This window comes from Hemiscyllium ocellatum, chromosome 11, assembly GCF_020745735.1.
Source record: "Hemiscyllium ocellatum isolate sHemOce1 chromosome 11, sHemOce1.pat.X.cur, whole genome shotgun sequence".
Taxonomy (NCBI): Eukaryota; Metazoa; Chordata; class Chondrichthyes; order Orectolobiformes; family Hemiscylliidae; genus Hemiscyllium; species Hemiscyllium ocellatum.
This window is the reverse complement of record NC_083411.1, coordinates 94,590,274-94,607,504: the sequence shown is the minus strand read 5'-3', so window position 1 is coordinate 94,607,504 and position 17,231 is coordinate 94,590,274. Positions and strand designations below refer to the sequence as shown.

General features: G+C 40.1%; 1 protein-coding gene across 1 annotated transcript in view; it reads left to right on the top strand.

The window, feature by feature from the left end:
• The window catches only part of shroom4 (shroom family member 4), a 153,208-nt gene that overhangs the window by 87,277 nt on the left and 48,700 nt on the right, over positions 1 to 17,231 (top strand). Inside the window, exon 4 of the mRNA XM_060831987.1 lies at positions 1,697 to 4,133. Coding sequence (XP_060687970.1) covers positions 1,697 to 4,133 — 2,437 coding nt within the window. The remainder of the gene's footprint in view (positions 1 to 1,696; positions 4,134 to 17,231) is intronic.

Here is a 17,231-nt window from a genome sequence, read left to right as displayed (position 1 = left end):
CACTACTTTTGCCGTTGTTGAAAGAGGTTGTTATCATTGCACCACAACACCAGGCATTCTATCTTCTTTCTGTATTCTGACTCATTCCAACCCTCACATCCAAATTAGTCTACCATTAGTCTACTTTTTACATGTAGCAAGGTAGCAGTGTGGTTGGTATGTCTGCTTCTCTGAGCAGAATCTACCCATTCTTATTGGGATGTTTGACAATGATATTCCTAAATCAGTCACCAATTCTAGTTAGAACCTGTAATTTGTGTTCTTAGCTGCCACAGCAGAAAATGCTGCTCACAAATGTATATTGTAAATTCTGGGTACGCTGAAGCAAAAGATTATCAAAGCTGGGAATGTGTTCTCATGGCTAACAGGACTACTGAACAATGATGATGATTCAAAATCTCATACATTATGTATGCAATTTGGACACTAACAATCAAGATTAGCACAAGGTAAAAGGAGTAGACAGTAAACTGTGGTCGAGCACTGACAGACTGCCCTTTCAATGGCAAGTACAGTCAGGACAAATTCCACCCAGATGTTAGACTCTGTGGGTCACCAATGTCATTGAAGTTCTGTCTCCTTTACAAGGAATTACAATCCTTTACTTCTGAAGGTCTGGTTTTGGAATGCTTGCAAAACCCCTCCAACCACTTCAACAACTTCTCCCAGCTGGATATTTCAATCTTTTTGCCGGATACTGACTTCCCCAGAGCTTTTGATGCTGCTTGTTGTCTCTGGGTAATGGCACAATTCCAACTTGTATCAAACATCGAGCTTTACCCAGCTTCTGCTGAATTTCTCTCTGCTCTGATTTTTCACAGTTGTAACAAGCACGATTGCTTGCAGGTTTCCTTCACCCACGCTCAGCTGCACTGAACTATCAGTGACTCTCGGGGCTTTAACTCAGACTTGAACTTTATTTCCAAGACATGGAACCCGCCATTCTGTAGGACTTCTCTTAAGCCATAACTATCTAAACTCTGCCAAAAATAGCAGTTGTGTTGCCTGGAACCACTTATTCTGCTACAGTACTCTGCCAGTTACAAACTGCAGCTACCTTCTCCAAGCAAAATACGCACCCACATTCAACGCATTGAAGCCAAAGAATCCTCTTAAGCTCCACCTATCTCCATTATGATATCCCCTGCTCCAGACTGTCCTTATCTGGACCTCATGGGTCTACTGTATACTTTTAAACTAATTGAGCCCCATGCCCCTCTGGCATTGTTAAATGCAAGCTTTTCAGACATCAAGTAGACACACCTTTTTTTTTAACAGCTCTATCTCTTTTGCTCTGATCTTGTTAAACAAACATAAGTAACCTTCTGAACTGCCAGTTGTCCTCAGTGTTGCAGAAATAACAGCGGCACAGTATTTTAATTATCTTACCTTCCTAGCTGTTAATGTTTTAAAACAATGTCGCCTCAACCTTTTAAATACACTGGATCATGGTGGTTTAGTTGCATTTATCCCATTTTATACTGTTAATTTTTGCTTTTAGGAGTTAATGTCTCTATTTTGAAACACATGAGCTCTGAAAACTGTAGCATATCTGAGCATATAATGTATTTGTAAACCTAGAGCCAGATAGCAGGAATGGTGGTAAAGACTCTCAAATTATGTGCTAAAAGAGATTTCAGAAGAATTATGATTTCTGTGGCATGTTAAAATTTCAGTGTTCTGTTATTTCTTCTAGTGACTATCCTGCGCAGTGGGATCAGTTAGCACTCCGTCGGAACGCAGATCAAAGGAGTTCGTTTGGGAGTATGGACAGTCTTGACCAGCCCAGTCAAAACTGTGACCAAAACGCATATCCCAACAAAAGGGACTCTGCCTACAGCTCTTTCTCTGCAAGCTCTAACACCTCTGACTATACTCTGTCATCGTCAGTGAAGACTGATGAGTCCGCCTCCATGGACAGCATTCTACATGGCTTAGGGCCATGGTTGCCAACCAAGTATGGAGATGCCCAGTATCTTCAAAATGGAAGTGAAGGCAGGGATCAGCCATCTGAAGAGCAGTTTTGTTCTCACTGTGGAAAAGGATCATCGGTAAGCAGCAACATGCTGCCAACCCATGAACATGAAGGTGTTTCTTCAAGTTCTACCAAATCAGTACCTCCGCAACCACCTGTTCGCAGAGAAAGTTTTGTGGCAGCCAAAGCTCGCTCTGCATCTCTGTGCATGTCAAATTCTGAGGCACTTGCAGCAACAAACCTGTTACTTCATTCCGGAAGATGTGCTTCTGAAACTTTGTTATCTACAAAAGATAAAGATTTTGAGGGACAATATATTGCCAGTGTTCCAAAGTGCACAGTAGGTACTACCCTGCACTCCAGTAAACCAACATCTAGCCATTGTCCAGTAGAATGTTGCTGTTTGTTAAGACAACAACCAAGGCAACATTGCCATTCTCAGAGCCAAAGTGAAAAAATTATTTTGCATGAAAATACAACATTCCCGAGAAAATCCAGTCGATATTTGATGGAGCAGTTGGACTTGTACAATTTAATTGAGCCATCATTTGTTACCAGTCACTATGTAAGCCTGGGTCAGGTAAAGCAGAATGAAAGATCGCCTTTGCATTTGCATAGGCACAGTGCACCTGAAAAGTTGTTAACAGCGCAAACGCATTCATTACCTCTTGCAATCTATGGTAAAAATAATTTGAGATCACATTGTGATCAGGAAAGTCATCAATGGGCCAACTGTGCATCCATACCTCAACAGGAATATCAGTCCAACACAGCGTTTACTCATAAAGCTTTAAATAAAACTGATTTTTCATCTGAAGAGCAGATGAAAGAGAATTCCTTGAATCCTGAATCCATACCAAAAATGAAGCAGCAAGAAATTGAAGTAGCCAGTTGTGATCACTCTTTGGATACTCCCCTATATTCTTCCCCTTGCAAAGGTGAGCTGAATAGTGTAACCTGTACAAGTGCTTCTCTTCAAACTACATTCCAGCAGCAAAACTTGCATTTGTCCCCAAGACCACCAGATCAAATGAGCGAAGGTCGAAGTGGCAATACTTTGGAAGATGAGAGAGACACTGAAGAAGCAAAGAATGAAACTGACAGAAATACTCGAGGGTGGTGTTCTAGAGTAGCTAGAATGCGGCGCAAAAGTGACCGTTTTGCCACAAATTTGCGTAATGAAATACAAATGAAGAAAGCTCAGTTGCAGAAGAATAAGAGTGGAACTGTGCTGTTACAAATGGAAGAAGCTTCAGAAGAAATAGGTGACTTGAGAGAGAAGCCATCTAATTCCTATACTTTTCTTGTTGGTGAGTCTGATACCAGTGGCTCAGCAGAAGTTGTTACAGGCACAAAATTGCAGACTGCAAATCCTAATAAAAGTTTGAATAATTTGGAAGATGTTCATAAAACAGGAAATATGCATTTGCGTCCATTGACTGACAACTCCCATTTTCCACAAAACAGATGCAAAACAGGTTCATTATCTCAAAATATTGAGGAGCAGAAGACTGCTCAACAAGTACTTGGAACTGGCCAATGTAGATGGACACCAGAAGATGGATGGGAGTTGCAAAGTAAGGCAGTAAAGGAAGTCAGCGTTGCTGAGGCAAAACCTTGTGCGGCAGCAGTGTTACAGGAACCAGATACCTCTCCACTGGTGCCCTTTGCAGAGAGGAGGAAATTCTTTGAAGAGACTAGTAAAAATTTTTCTTCCTCTGATTCTTACAATTTTGTGAAACCTCAAAGCAAATCCAATACGCTAGGAAAATCCAAAGGGCAAAATTTTTGCAGCAAATTACATGCCCTCCCAAGTGATCACCTGAGACACTCTGCAAAGGAAGTGTTCCAACATCCCTCATGTAAAGTCAATGAAGATTCTGGGCAAGATCTTGTGTGTTCACCTCGAAATCTGGAGCAAGCAATTCACCATGGACAAATGAAGAAGTTGTATGAGCAGGAACATGAACATTTAGAGCCTCTCAAACTAAGTAAATCAAGCACTTTGAAAGAACGCTGTATTTCTCAAGTTCAGCAGGTGCAACATTCTGATTTAACTCCAACACTACATTATCAGTATTTCTTTCCAGATAACAGTCACCTAGAAGATCCTCATCCCACCCTAAGGTCCAACCAGTTGCAAACTTCTTTTCCTGAGGTAGGATGTGTCTAATCTTCCTACTTTATTTAAATGCCACATTTTATCACAGGTTCATTCCTTAGTAAATCAAATAACCTGTTTGTGCAGACCAGAGGAACGGTGATCTAAAGGATGCCAGAAAGTGTCCGGAAGAAACCCATTGAACAAATCTTTACCTCTCCTCTTACAATAAGCATTCTCTTATGCAGTCTCCCCCTTCACTACAGCTTGTGAGTGATCAGGGCCTCATTGGGTGGAGGGGAAGTGAAGTGATGAGGGAGTAAGGGAACTGTGGGCATGAACAAAAGGATCTTTTTGTTTAAGTAAAACATGGCTGTAGAGATTGAATGAATATTATCCTTTTAATGCTGTACTGTTTATACTTGGAATATGAAGACAGGACCCAAGCTGCTAACTGATGTAATTTTATTTGGCAGTAATGACATTTAGCATATGGCAAAGTTAACAACATAACACAAACAAGCCTATGGATATGTTAGACTGCATCTTACTTGGCCAGGAATACTGAGAGTATGCAGACATGCTGAATGACAATAAGGGGTAAGGCTAAAATGGTCCAGTCCACAAACTGGGTGAATGGCCTTGTGCACCATGTCCTTACAATAGCATTAAAATGATAGCTGCCCATGCAGCATTAAAGTGTAAAAGTATACGTAAGTGGATAGGAAATGTGCCATTTGTGTTTTTGGGTGCTGGCACACGTCGAATGCCAATCTCTGTGGATTGTCAAACTAATTCTTATGACGGAGAAATGAGGAGAGATGCAAGAGCCCTGGATCATTTATTCTCAGGAGTTTAGAAGAATGAACGTTTCCTTAAAACATGAACATTTCTTTACAGGGTAAATGCAGACTGGTATTTTCTCTGGCTGGGGGTGGTGCCCAGAATCGGAATCATTTTCAGAATAAGATTAACTTTTGAGGTTTATCCGATTTAGGACTGAGGTCAGGAGGAATCTCCTCACTGAGGGTGATGAATCTTTGAAGTTCTCTGCCTCAGAGGACTTTGGAGATTTGGTCATTGAGTATGTTCAAGGCTGAGGTCAATATGGTGGCAAATTGGTTCAGTGGTTAACACTGCTTCCTCACTATGCCAGGGACCCTGATTCAATTCTAGCCTCGGGCGAGTGCCTGTGTGGAATTTGCACATGCTTCCCATTGTTCCTGATAAGGATAAATGTCAGAGGAAATCTCCCAGCTAACATGACTGCATCTGAACAATTGCAGAATCTTCACACCTGGGGAGTGGGTACATGATGGAATTGCACCTCCCTCCTCCCCAGATGCAGATCAGAGGTGGTCACTGAAGCTACTGAATGCTAAAGTGGGATTTTAAAAGGCCCTGTTCAGTTTTCTCATTCTCTGATCTGGTTGTTTTGTTAAAATATCTGTGCTAGACCTGGACTCTCCACATCCACTCGCCCATGACACACATCTTTATCTCCATTCAACCCCCGTCATCCCTCATATCATCCATGCTGATGTATTGTCTCTCCCTAACAGCCCCCCAAAAAAGCAATAATTGCTCATGAAGCCTGCCACTTCAACTTAATAATGCATTCTCCCCCATCACAATCCACCAACTTTTGGACTTATACTGCTCTAAAGAAGAAATGAATTAAAGTTCCACACTTTCGTATCGGTTTTGTTCTAGCTTTTTAAAAAAAAATTCACTTGCATTCATAAAAGCCCATTGAAAACATTTAAATCCCTGTTTAAAATATATTGTATCTGCACATCAAAGAGAACTAATCATTTGATATCCTCTTTGAGCTGTCAATCTGTGAATTTATAGCTGCCTAGTGAAATAATGATTGGTTGTGAAAATAAGCCTTAATAATGACATAATAATAGCCACGTGAGTAATGTCAACAAACAACCATTGTGACGAGCAGAATAGAATTTTTCAAGCCTTATTGACACAGGTAGCCCTTTCAAAATAAAATATTTTAAAATGTCACAGTTTGAGTATTTTATAATGTATCACCGACACAGGGGTTTTAATTTTCTTTAAAAATATCTTCCTGAACCAACACCACATGAGACCATTGTCCAATAATATCCTTACCCTGTAATGAATGTCGCTGGTAAAATTCTCTCAACACTTGGTTTGAGCTCTGTGATTACAAGTTCTACTTTTATTTTGGGTCATTTTAAATTTAAACAATTTTGCAGCTTGACAGTTCTTCATACCTTATCCATCCTTTGAGGTTTTTTTTGAGTATTGTCAAAGTTTCTGTCTCCCACGCTGGGTTTTGGTTACGATCCTTGCTACAGCGAAAATGGCATCTGTCTGATTAAAATTCAAATAGCCTGTTGAGTTTGGGATCCTGCCTGTGTTAGTCTCCACAGCTTCAAGTAAATTCGGGTTATAGTATCCCACAACATCAAGAAAGCAAATTTATGGGGAAGTTAAGAGAAGACACTGACCATGTTCTTGTACTTAACAAGACTGCTATTTGTTGCAAATAAATATATTCTAATCACTATGAACTGTCAATATTTGGCTCTACCAGTTAAAACTCGTAATCCCCATTTTATATCTTGTATATACATGAACAGATGCAGAGAGTCCAAAAATTGTTTCATGGATAGAGCGAATAAAACTGAGAAACACCATTCAATTCACCTGGTTTTTGAGTGGACTCCTTTGCTTGTCAGTATTTTCTGTTCAGTCTCATTTCTCCAGATTTTTCACTCTTCACAGGAGGCATAGAGGGATTAGCAGACTTTTGCTTATCTGTTACAGGCAACAGCTTACAGCAACTGGTGGGAGAATAAAACTTGTATAATTTCTATAAGATTCAGGCATTTTCTCTACAGAGAGAGAATGAGAGAGGGAGAGAGACACTTATTCTGGAAGATTGAAGACTTCTCCCCCTGCACCATTCATACCTGTAAGCTATTGAGCTGCCAAACTGATGATTTTTGGTATCTGCAACTGATCACAAACCAATTTGCTGGCCAAAAACTCTCATTGTACCTACACTACAGTGGCATTCCATCTACAAATATATCCCCCACCTCCATGGTTTAAATAAAGTGGCAGAATAGACACCATATAGAATTCGTTTTAGTTATCTGTTTTTAAAAGAGCAATAATTCCGTCCACAATCTTTGGTTTTGAAACAGTTCTAATTACATTTCGGTCTATGATCAAAAATGCAGGAGATACAATGATATGGTCTTTAAACACAAGTAAAAGGTTTTATATTTCCAATTCTCATCACCTTTGTTTCTAATTCAAAGTTTTTAATTTCTCTTTCTCTTTTTTTTCCCCCTCCAATTCAAGGTTTTTGTTCATTTGTAACTGAACCTAAATTAATTCCATCTGATTTATCAAGTTTGGGCTTCTGACCTTTTTATTTTAAATGCTGAGTAATCACTTGAATTATACCATGTTAATGAGATCCTGTTTTAATTTCTACCTGCAGTATATCTGATAATTTTTAGTTTTGCCTTAGTCAAAAGATTCCCAATGATCCATTGTCACATCTTCTGCTCCAAAATTCTTCACAAAATTTGAAGTCATTTTTAAATTCGAACCCAAATGATATATATTATACCAATGCTTATTTCACTTTCCAGTACCTTCATGTGTCATTTCTTTTAAGGATTCACAGAACAGTTTAAATTCAAGGATTTTTTTATTCTGGATAAGTCCTACCTTATGATCTTAGTTACTATAAATACTGAAAAACTTAGATCTCCAAGTGAATTCTGGCTTAAATAGAACCTAATTTTGTTGCATATAGTTTTTGTAACTGTAGGTCAGTCAGTAAACATATTAGCAAAGGTCTGTCATTGTACTTTAAAGAAACAAAACGTTTATTAAACAACAAAAACACAAACTATATTTGACTAGAAAAGTCATTACAAACACCAGACAATGAATCAAACTCTCCTTATTCCTTTTATCCCACCAATATCCTTACAAACACCAAAAACCCCAGAAAAGATTTGCTCTAGCCTCCATACCAAGGCTTCTTGCTCAGGCAGGGACAGCTGCAAATTGTTTCCTTCCAATGAATTTCTGCATATTTAGGAGATGCCTTTTCCTCCGCTAATATCTTTCCCGGAGGTCAGCTAAAAAGAAAATCTGCATAACCAGCTCCAAGTTCCCTAAACCCAGTTTTGAGTAATCTTGTAGGATTTCTTATGAGAATTTAACACTGCTGGTAAGTGCACATGCGCGTGCACACTGATTGCCTTCTGTAGTTTTCTGTGTCTCTTTCGGTCTCTGGAGCACTGTTTCTAGCACTTTTTTATTTCAAGCTTTAGACCATAAGACGTAGGCCATTCGGCCCATCGAGTCCACTCCACCATTCAATCATGGCTGATGGGCATTTCAACTCCACTTACCAGCATTCTCCCCGTAGCCCTTAATTCCTTGTGACATCAAGAATTTATCAATCTCTGCCTTGAAGACATTTAGCGTCCCGGCCTCCACTGCACTCTGCGGCAATGAATTCCACAGGCCCACCACTCTCTGGCTGAAGAAATGTCTCCGCATTACTGTTCTGAATTGACCCCCTCTAATTCTAAGGCTGTGTCCACGGGTCCTAGTCTCCTCGCCTAACGGAAATAATTTCCTAGTGTCCACCCTTTCCAAGCCATGTATTATCTTGTAAGTTTCTATTAGATCTCGCCTTAATCTTCTAAATTCCAATGAATACAATCCCAGGATCCTCAGCCATTCCTCGTATGTTAGACCTACCATTCCAGGGATCACCTGTGTGAATCTCCGCCGGGCACGCTCCAGTGCCAGTATGTCCTTCCTGAGGTGTGGGGATCAAAACCGGACACAGTACTCCAAATGGGGCCTAACCAAAGCTTTATAAAGTCTCAGTAGCACAACGGTGCTTTATATTCCGACCCTCTTGAGATAAATGACAATATTGCATTTGCTTTATTAATCACGGACTCAACCTGCATGTTTACCTTTAGACAATCCTCAATTAGCACTCCCAGAACCCTTTGTACTTTGGCTTTATGAATTTTCTCACCGTTTAGAAAGTAGTCCATGCTTGTATTCTTTTTTCCAAAGTGCAAGACCTCGCATTTGCTCACATTGAATTCCATCAGCCATTTCTGGGACCACTCTCTCAAACTGTCTAGATCCTTCTGTAGCCTCCCCACTTCCTCAGTACTACCTGCCTGTCCACCTAAGTTTGTATCATCTGCAAACTTCACTAGAATGCCCCCAGTCCCTTCATCCAGATCATTAATATATAACGTGAACAGCTGTGGCCCCAACACTGAACCCTGCGGGACACCACTTGTCACCGGCTGCCATTCCGAAAAAGAACCTTTTATCCCCACTCTCTGCCTTCTGTCAGACAGCCAATCCTCAATCCATACCAGTACCTCACCTTGAACACCATGGGCCCTCAGCTTGCTCAGCAGCCTCCCGTGTGGCACCTTATCAAAGGCTTTTTGGAAGTCTAGATAGACCACATCCACTGGGTTTCCCTGGTCTAACCTACTTGTCACCTCTTCAAAGAATTCCAACAGGTTTGTCAGGCGCGACCTCCCCTTACTAAATCCATGTTGACTTGTTCTAATCAGACTCTGCTCTTCCAAGAATTTAGAAACCTCATCCTTAATGATGGATTCTAGAATTTTACCAACAACCGAGGTTAGGCTAATTGGCCTATAATTTTCCATCTTTTGTCTTGATCCTTTCTTGAACAAGGGGGTTACAACAGCGATCTTCCAATCATCCGGATCTTTCCCTGACTCCAGTGACTTTTGAAAGATCTCAACCAATGCCTCCGCTATTTCCTCAGCCACCTCTCTCAGAACTCTAGGATGTATTCCATCGGGGCCAGGAGATTTATCAATTTTAAGACCTTTTAGCTTTTCTAGCACTTTCTCTTTTGTTATGGCAACCATCCTCAACTCAGCCCCCTGACTCCCTTTAATTGTTGGGATATTACTCATGTCTTCCACTGTGAAGATTGACGCAAAGTACTTGTTAAGTTCTCCTGCTATTTCCTTATCTCCCATCACTAGGTTTCCAGCATCAGTTTGAAGTGGCCCAATGTCTACTTTTGCCTGTTGTTTGTTTCTTATCTATTGAAAGAAACTTTTACTATCATTTCTAATATTACTGGCTAGCCTACCTTCATATTTGATCCTCTCCTTCCTTATTTCTCCCTTTGTTATCCTTGGTTTGTTTTTGTAGCCTTCCCAATCTTCTGATTTCCCACTGCTCTTGGCCACTTTATAAGATCTCTCTTTTTCTTGAATACATTTCCTGACTTCCTTTGTCAGCATGGCTGTCTAATCCCTCCCCGGATAACCTTTCTTTTCTTGGGGATGAACATCCTGTACAATGTCCTCAATTATTAGATTAGATTAGATTATTTACAGTGTGGAAACAGGCCCTTCGGCCCAACAAGTCCACACCGACCCACCGAAGCGCAACCCACCCATACCCCTACATTTACCCCTTACCTAACACTACGGGCAATTTAGCATGGCCAATTCACCTGACCCGCACATCTTTGGACTGTGGGAGGAAACCGGAGCACCCGGAGGAAACCCACGCAGACACGGGGAGAACGTGCAAACTCCACACAGTCAGTCGCCTGAGTCGGGAATTGAACCCGGGTCTCAGGCGCTGTGAGGCAGCAGTGCTAACCACTGTGCCACCGTGCCGCCCACAAACTCCTGCCATTTTTTTGCTCTACTATCTTCCCCGCTAGGCTCTGCTTCCAGTCTATTTTTGTCAGTTCCTCTCTCATGCCCTCATAATTACTTTTATTTAACTGTAACACCATTACATCCAATTTTGCCTTCTCTCTTTCAAAGCTTTCTTATTTTACTGTGTGACTATCCCCATCTCTTCACTTCAAGGGTTGTAAAACCTTATTAAAGATGCATGGATGGAAACTACGTTCCACACTTTTTTTAGAATAGACTATCCTTTTATTGTCAAATGACAAGAACAGCTCCAAAAATAAAGTTAAAGTTGTGCATCCCCATTCATAAGACAGAAATATAATTTGAACTCCTAAATTATTTTTCCTAACACCAGTAATTTATTTTTCTTCAATCCTACAGATTCAGAAATCTTAAATTGATTATAGGTGAGAAACACTGGCGGATTCTAGGAATACCTATTCAATGCTATTCAGACATCACATTCACAGTAATTTGTTGTATGCTGTTTTTTTTTTGCAGAAGAGTAAAAATTAAATTGTCTACGTGTAAAGAGCATTTTGCATTTAGTTTACTGTGCACAAATGGAAAAGGCCTGCATTGGCATGTTGTGTTTTAAGCTTGAGCTTTTCTATTCTTCCTCTTCTCAAATGCTGACAAATGCATGAGGTACAGTTCCATGTCCTCTGGCACATTGCCAGTAGCCTAATTTTAAGCCAGTATAAACAGCTAGCATTACTTAGCTATTTGAAAATGATGTGCTATTACTGCCAAACCCTCCATCTGTCCTCACCCAGCATCCACACATGTACTTTCCTCCCAGAAAGCAGTCAGGAAAAGTAATCATCTTGTCCTCCTCACAAAACTCTGGTTGTCCTGCTTGTTCAACAACCTTTCTCCCATTGGATATGATGAAAGCAGAAAAAAATTCTCTTCGTTCCTGAGTTGCTGATACCATCTTTCACCATGGCAACCATTTGAGGTTGAACCCAGACTGGTCACACCCTAGGTGTCATATTTGACCCTGTTATAAGCCTTTTAATCACACTGCAGTGAAGTAAATCACTGTTTATTTCCACCTTTAGTAACATTGGCCAACTGCCTCATCTGTTACTGAAATGTTCATTCACATTTTTGCTATTTCCAGACTGGAATATTCTAATACACTCCATGTCTACCTCCCTCTTTCTTAAACTCGTGATTATACAAATTCTACTGCCTGTGTCCTTCATTTCTGGTCACCCATCACCCTTCAGTGCTCCATGATTTATTCTGACACCCAGTTTTAAAATGTTCATCCTTATTCCGAAATCCCTCCATTGCCTTGTCCCCTCCCTATCTCAATGCTCCCTCTCGTCCACAGTCCTCTGAATACAAGGGCTTATGTAATTCTGGCCTCTTGGATGTCTCTGATATTAATTGTTCAATTATTGGTGATTGTCACTTTACTGCCTAGGATCTTCGCTAAACAATACTACTTCTCTCATTATCTGGCTTGGTGTTGAATCTAGCGTAGTGGTACTCTGAAGGTTCTTGGAGTACATTGTTACATTAAAGGTGCTATTTGCATGCAGGTTTTATAATGTATTAATACTCTCTATCAGGATTGAGATTAGCAGAGGCCAGGGTTTATACTAACTGCTAATGAGGTTACATATTGAGCCCCAGAATATCACCATGTTGTTTTCATTTTTCCTGAATCAATTAAAATGTTTCTTGTATTCAACTGCTTCTGTTTAAAATGCTGGAATTCATATTACTTACTTCAGTTAGATTTGGTGTTGATAATTGATTAAGAATTGAATTTTTATTCCCCTTCCCCTCCTTGTCAACTATTCCCCTTCACCTCCAGATTTTCCAATGGTTATACATTATTTAACCATTCACTGCTTTCATTTTAGTGACATTTGTGCCAGGTATTATTTTAATTAAATGATAATTCTTCATGCGTGACTCTGAGGAGTGACTGCTAATTATCTGATAAAACTTGGGATGTTTAACCATCCTAATTTTGGTCTTTTTCCTTTTCAACTACAAAAGGAAGATGGATGGTGATCAGGAACCATGCCTTTTCTGGTTTATTCCTGTATAAAACAGAGGTGATGAGGATGTTTGTAGCGTTTTGTATCACTTTTTGGTTGAGGTGAAGCACATTGCTGCACACTAGGATTGAACTTTTGATCTCTCAAAACTAGTTTGGTATGGCATAGATACTTTTATGCAGGACAGCTGTAGAGAAACTTTAGACTAGACAACTCAGGCAGCCTTATGTGAACTTCTTTATCCTTCCCACTAATCTCCTGTGCTTCTTTTCACACATGCACACCAATTAGTTTAAAAGTAGAAGTCATGTAAAATCCAGCAGGCAACTTATCCACCTGCCCTGAATAATCCTTTATAGGGGGCTGAAGAAGACTTAGAGTGGCCCACCTGCCTTAGGCCAATGAGGCCCTTGAGTTGTCAATCAATCACTACTTCAGGATGCCAGCTTGCACCATCACTACTTTACCCAGATGGAAGGATGCCCACACTACCCAGTAGATTTACAGCTTTACTTGTGTGAGTCAATGTTCGGAAAGACACATGAATATTCCTCTGAAGACTCCATTCATCATCACAAAATTTCATCTTACCCCCTTCCCTGTGCTACAGTAGAAAAGTCATCATATCCCTCTCAAGAAAGGTGTGACCTTGCCCCTCACTGATTCACTGCATTCCCAGTGTTAAATTACCTGTTGGGACTGTGGGTAGGTTCTTTTCCTTAATTCTTTTTTAAGCCAGAAGGAAGGGCACCCCATCATCTCATAATATCCGGCCTCATGATTGTCATTGTCTCCAGATTGTTAAATAAGTGAGGGAAAAATATTGAAGAAGCTCTGAACATGAGAATGCAATCATCCCTGAGTAATTTAATAAGGGAGGAAAGGGTTATCTGAATAATTAAATCCAGTTATCTTAACTTTAAAGCAGTCATTGGAAATGCATTGATCAATCAAGGAAAGTCAGCAGGAATTTGCTAACTGAAAGCCATGTCTGACTTGGTTTGTTGTTTTGTGTGATGATGACAAAATAGGTTTTCTAAGGGCAGTGTGATTGATGCAGCTCACATGGATTTTAACAAGGCTTTGAAAGGCTGTGCAAAAAAGAAAAGTCCTTCGGATCCAAGAAAAAGTCACGAGTTAGATCCTAAATTGGTATGGTGAAAGAAGTAAAGGCTATTGTTTGATAGATGGTGCTATCTAGAAACCTGATGCTAGTATGTTTTCATCGGGTACAGTACATGGTGCCTTGCCTTTTATAGTTTATAATGATTTAGGCTCATGCGCAGTAAAGAAATTTGCATGTGATACAAAATTCATTGACTGCTTGATAGTAAGGAGCAAAGCTTGTGTCAACAGAAAGATATAGATAATTGATCAGAGGCAGTACAGTGGGTGCTTCAATCCAGGAAAATGTGCAATAATTCATTTTGGGAAATGAACTGTAAGCCAAAGGAAAGCGCAACAAATGGGAAGACTCCGAGTACTGTGAAGGAATAGATTGATTTTGGAATGTTATGTCTACAGATGCCAAGAGGTTGCAAAGTGGTCAAGAAAGAATGATTTCCTTAATTAGCCAAGGCATAAAATATGAGAGCAGGAAAATTGTGGTGGAATTATGCATAGTACAGGTCAGACCACAGCTTGAATATTATGGATTATTTTTGGCTGTAGAGGAATTTATAAGGATGTTGTCAGGACTAGAAAGTTACAGCTATAGAAAGCTAGGGTTGTTTTCCTTGGAGCTGAGTGACTCAACCAGGGTATATAAAACTATGATAAGCCTAGATGGAGTAGATTGGAATGCTAGTCAAAAACTAGGGTTCACAGATTTAAAGGAATTGATATAGAAATTAATGGCAAAGCACAAAATCTTTGTTTTGCCCCTACGACTCGTAAGGACCTAGAATTGAGTGCCTGAAAAAATGGTATGAACAGAAACCTTCAACATATTTAAAAGTATGATGGGGAGTTGCTGGTATTGGACGGGGGTGGACAAAGTCATGTGATTTTGATACTTTAAAGTGACATAGATGGTTACAAGAAGAGTCTGGTACTGAAGAGTTATGGACAAAGTACAGGAACATTAGGCTGGGTAACTGTTTGTTCAGTGGTGAACATTGAGGTTCGTGGCTTCTTATGTCACGACTTTTGTGAAAGTCTTAACATTCCTGATGCTCTGATCTTAGACTAGGGTGTCTGTGGAGAATGATGGATGCTGAATTAAAATGGCTGAGTGGAATTTCCCTTAAACTATATAAATAGCCTTTTAGATCATCATGACACATTTCTATGTTCAGTCTGTTCTTTGACTATTCTCTCCCTAAGTAATAGCCCTCAAGCAGTGGAACTTAATGGAAGTTGCTATGAATATTTGGATTCAAAGGAAGTAGAATACACAAAGGAAGCTATGGCTGAGTCATATTGGAGGGCTGCTGAATTGCATGGATAGTGAGAGAATGAGCAACAGGCTGCAAGGCAGTTGAATGTTCTAATGTTGTACAGTTATTAAATTGAATAACTGCCTTTTGTCAGCTGTGGTTGAATTGGTAGCACTCTCATCTCTTGAGAAATTAGATTTGAATTCAAGTCTTGCCCCAGTGCATTTCTGAGGACTTGTATTGTTATAAGTTGCTGTCTTTCAGATGAGATGTTGAACCCAGGCCCCACCTACTTACTTGAATAGTTATAAAAGATCTTAAGCACCATTTCAAAAAGCAGCAAAGCAGTTATTTCTGGTGTCTGAGTAAATATTTGTTCCACAGTCAATATCATAAAAAAAAACTCCTTTGAGTTAATATCACACTACTGTTTGCAGAAATTTGCGGAGTGCAAATTGACGACCATAATTCCTAAATTACAGCAATAATTTCAAAAGCCCTTCATTGACTAGAAGGTGCTTTGAGGTACTGGAGAGTTGTGAAAAAATACTATTTAAATCCAAGCATTTTATATAATTTGTTGCAAAGCTTAATGTAAATATTGGTCACGTCACCTCCCACAATAACATTGCAATGTTTACCGTATCATCCGTACGGTACCTGCTACATAAGGGTGAAACATTCTTGACTTAACCCTCCAAATTTTTCTTACTGAATGACACGGATTTTTGCTGAAGAAAGATCTGTTTGTGCCTTTTCCAATTCAGTGATTCTTTCTCTGAGCCTGAGCAGCCAATTTGACATAGACAAATGACAGGTGGGTCAAATTTTGTCCTCCCTTGAAGCAAAGGTCACTGTTTAACAAGTGCAAGAAGCTTTACATTATTTCAATCTATTCTCTAATGTAGGCACATTTAAAATTATTTTAAATGGTCGGAGGCTGAGGGATGATCTTATAGAGGTTTACAAAATTATGAGGGGTATGGATAGGATGAATAGACAAAGTCTTTTCCCTGGGGTCGGGGAGTCCAGAACTAGAGGGCATAGGTTTAGGGTGAGAGGGGAAAGAGACCTAAGGGGCAACTTTTTCACGCAGAGGGTGGTACGTGAATGGAATGAGCTACCAAAGGAAGTGGTGGAGGCTAGTACGATTACAACATTTAAGAGGCATTTGGATGGATATATGAATAGGAAGGGTTTGGAGGGATATGGGCCAGGTGCTGGCAGGTGGGACTAGATTGGGTTGGGATATCTGGTCGGCATGGAAGAGTCTGTTTCCATGCTGTACATCTCTATGACTCTGCTCCCTAACTGGAAACAGCCAATTAATATTGGGCAATGGAACAATAACTCTCGTAATCTATTGCTCAGCATATAATATGATTTATTTAATACGTGTGGCAGGGGTGAAGAGATATAGTATTCTGTGGTGTGAAAGGTAATAACTCTGAAAGGAGGAAATATTAGAAGCTGCATTAATCTCTGCCAATCTGATGTTGTTCAGTGTTAGGTGAAGAAAAGAGTCTAGCTTGAAACCCTGATGGGGTCAGATATTTCATTTCTGCCTCCCAGCAGTTTATTTAATTATGTCTAATGAGCTAATGTAACTTCTAGCAATAGATTACATCTTGATTTTTAAGACCAGTGCCTCCAATTAAGGCTCACGAGGTGTTGATCCTCTACCATTAAATAGGCTCTAGGACCCAATAAAGAAAGGAGGGTTAAGGGTTCTTGAGGTAAAATGGTAGTGTCCCGAAACTCTGAGCTAGGATATCCAGGTTCAAGTCCTGCCTACTCTATAAATGTTTACAGGCTGTTTAGAAAATGCGTAGAAGGGAGGATTGAGGGTTCTTTGTGCATAGTGGTGCCCCTATCCCTGATCCAAGAGACCAAGTTTCAAGTCCCACCTGCTCCAGGAATGTCTAATAACACCTCTAAACAGGGGCTTTTAAAATGGAAAAAAGGGAGGATTGGCAACAGCGCTTACTCCAACCACCAACTGGTTATGGT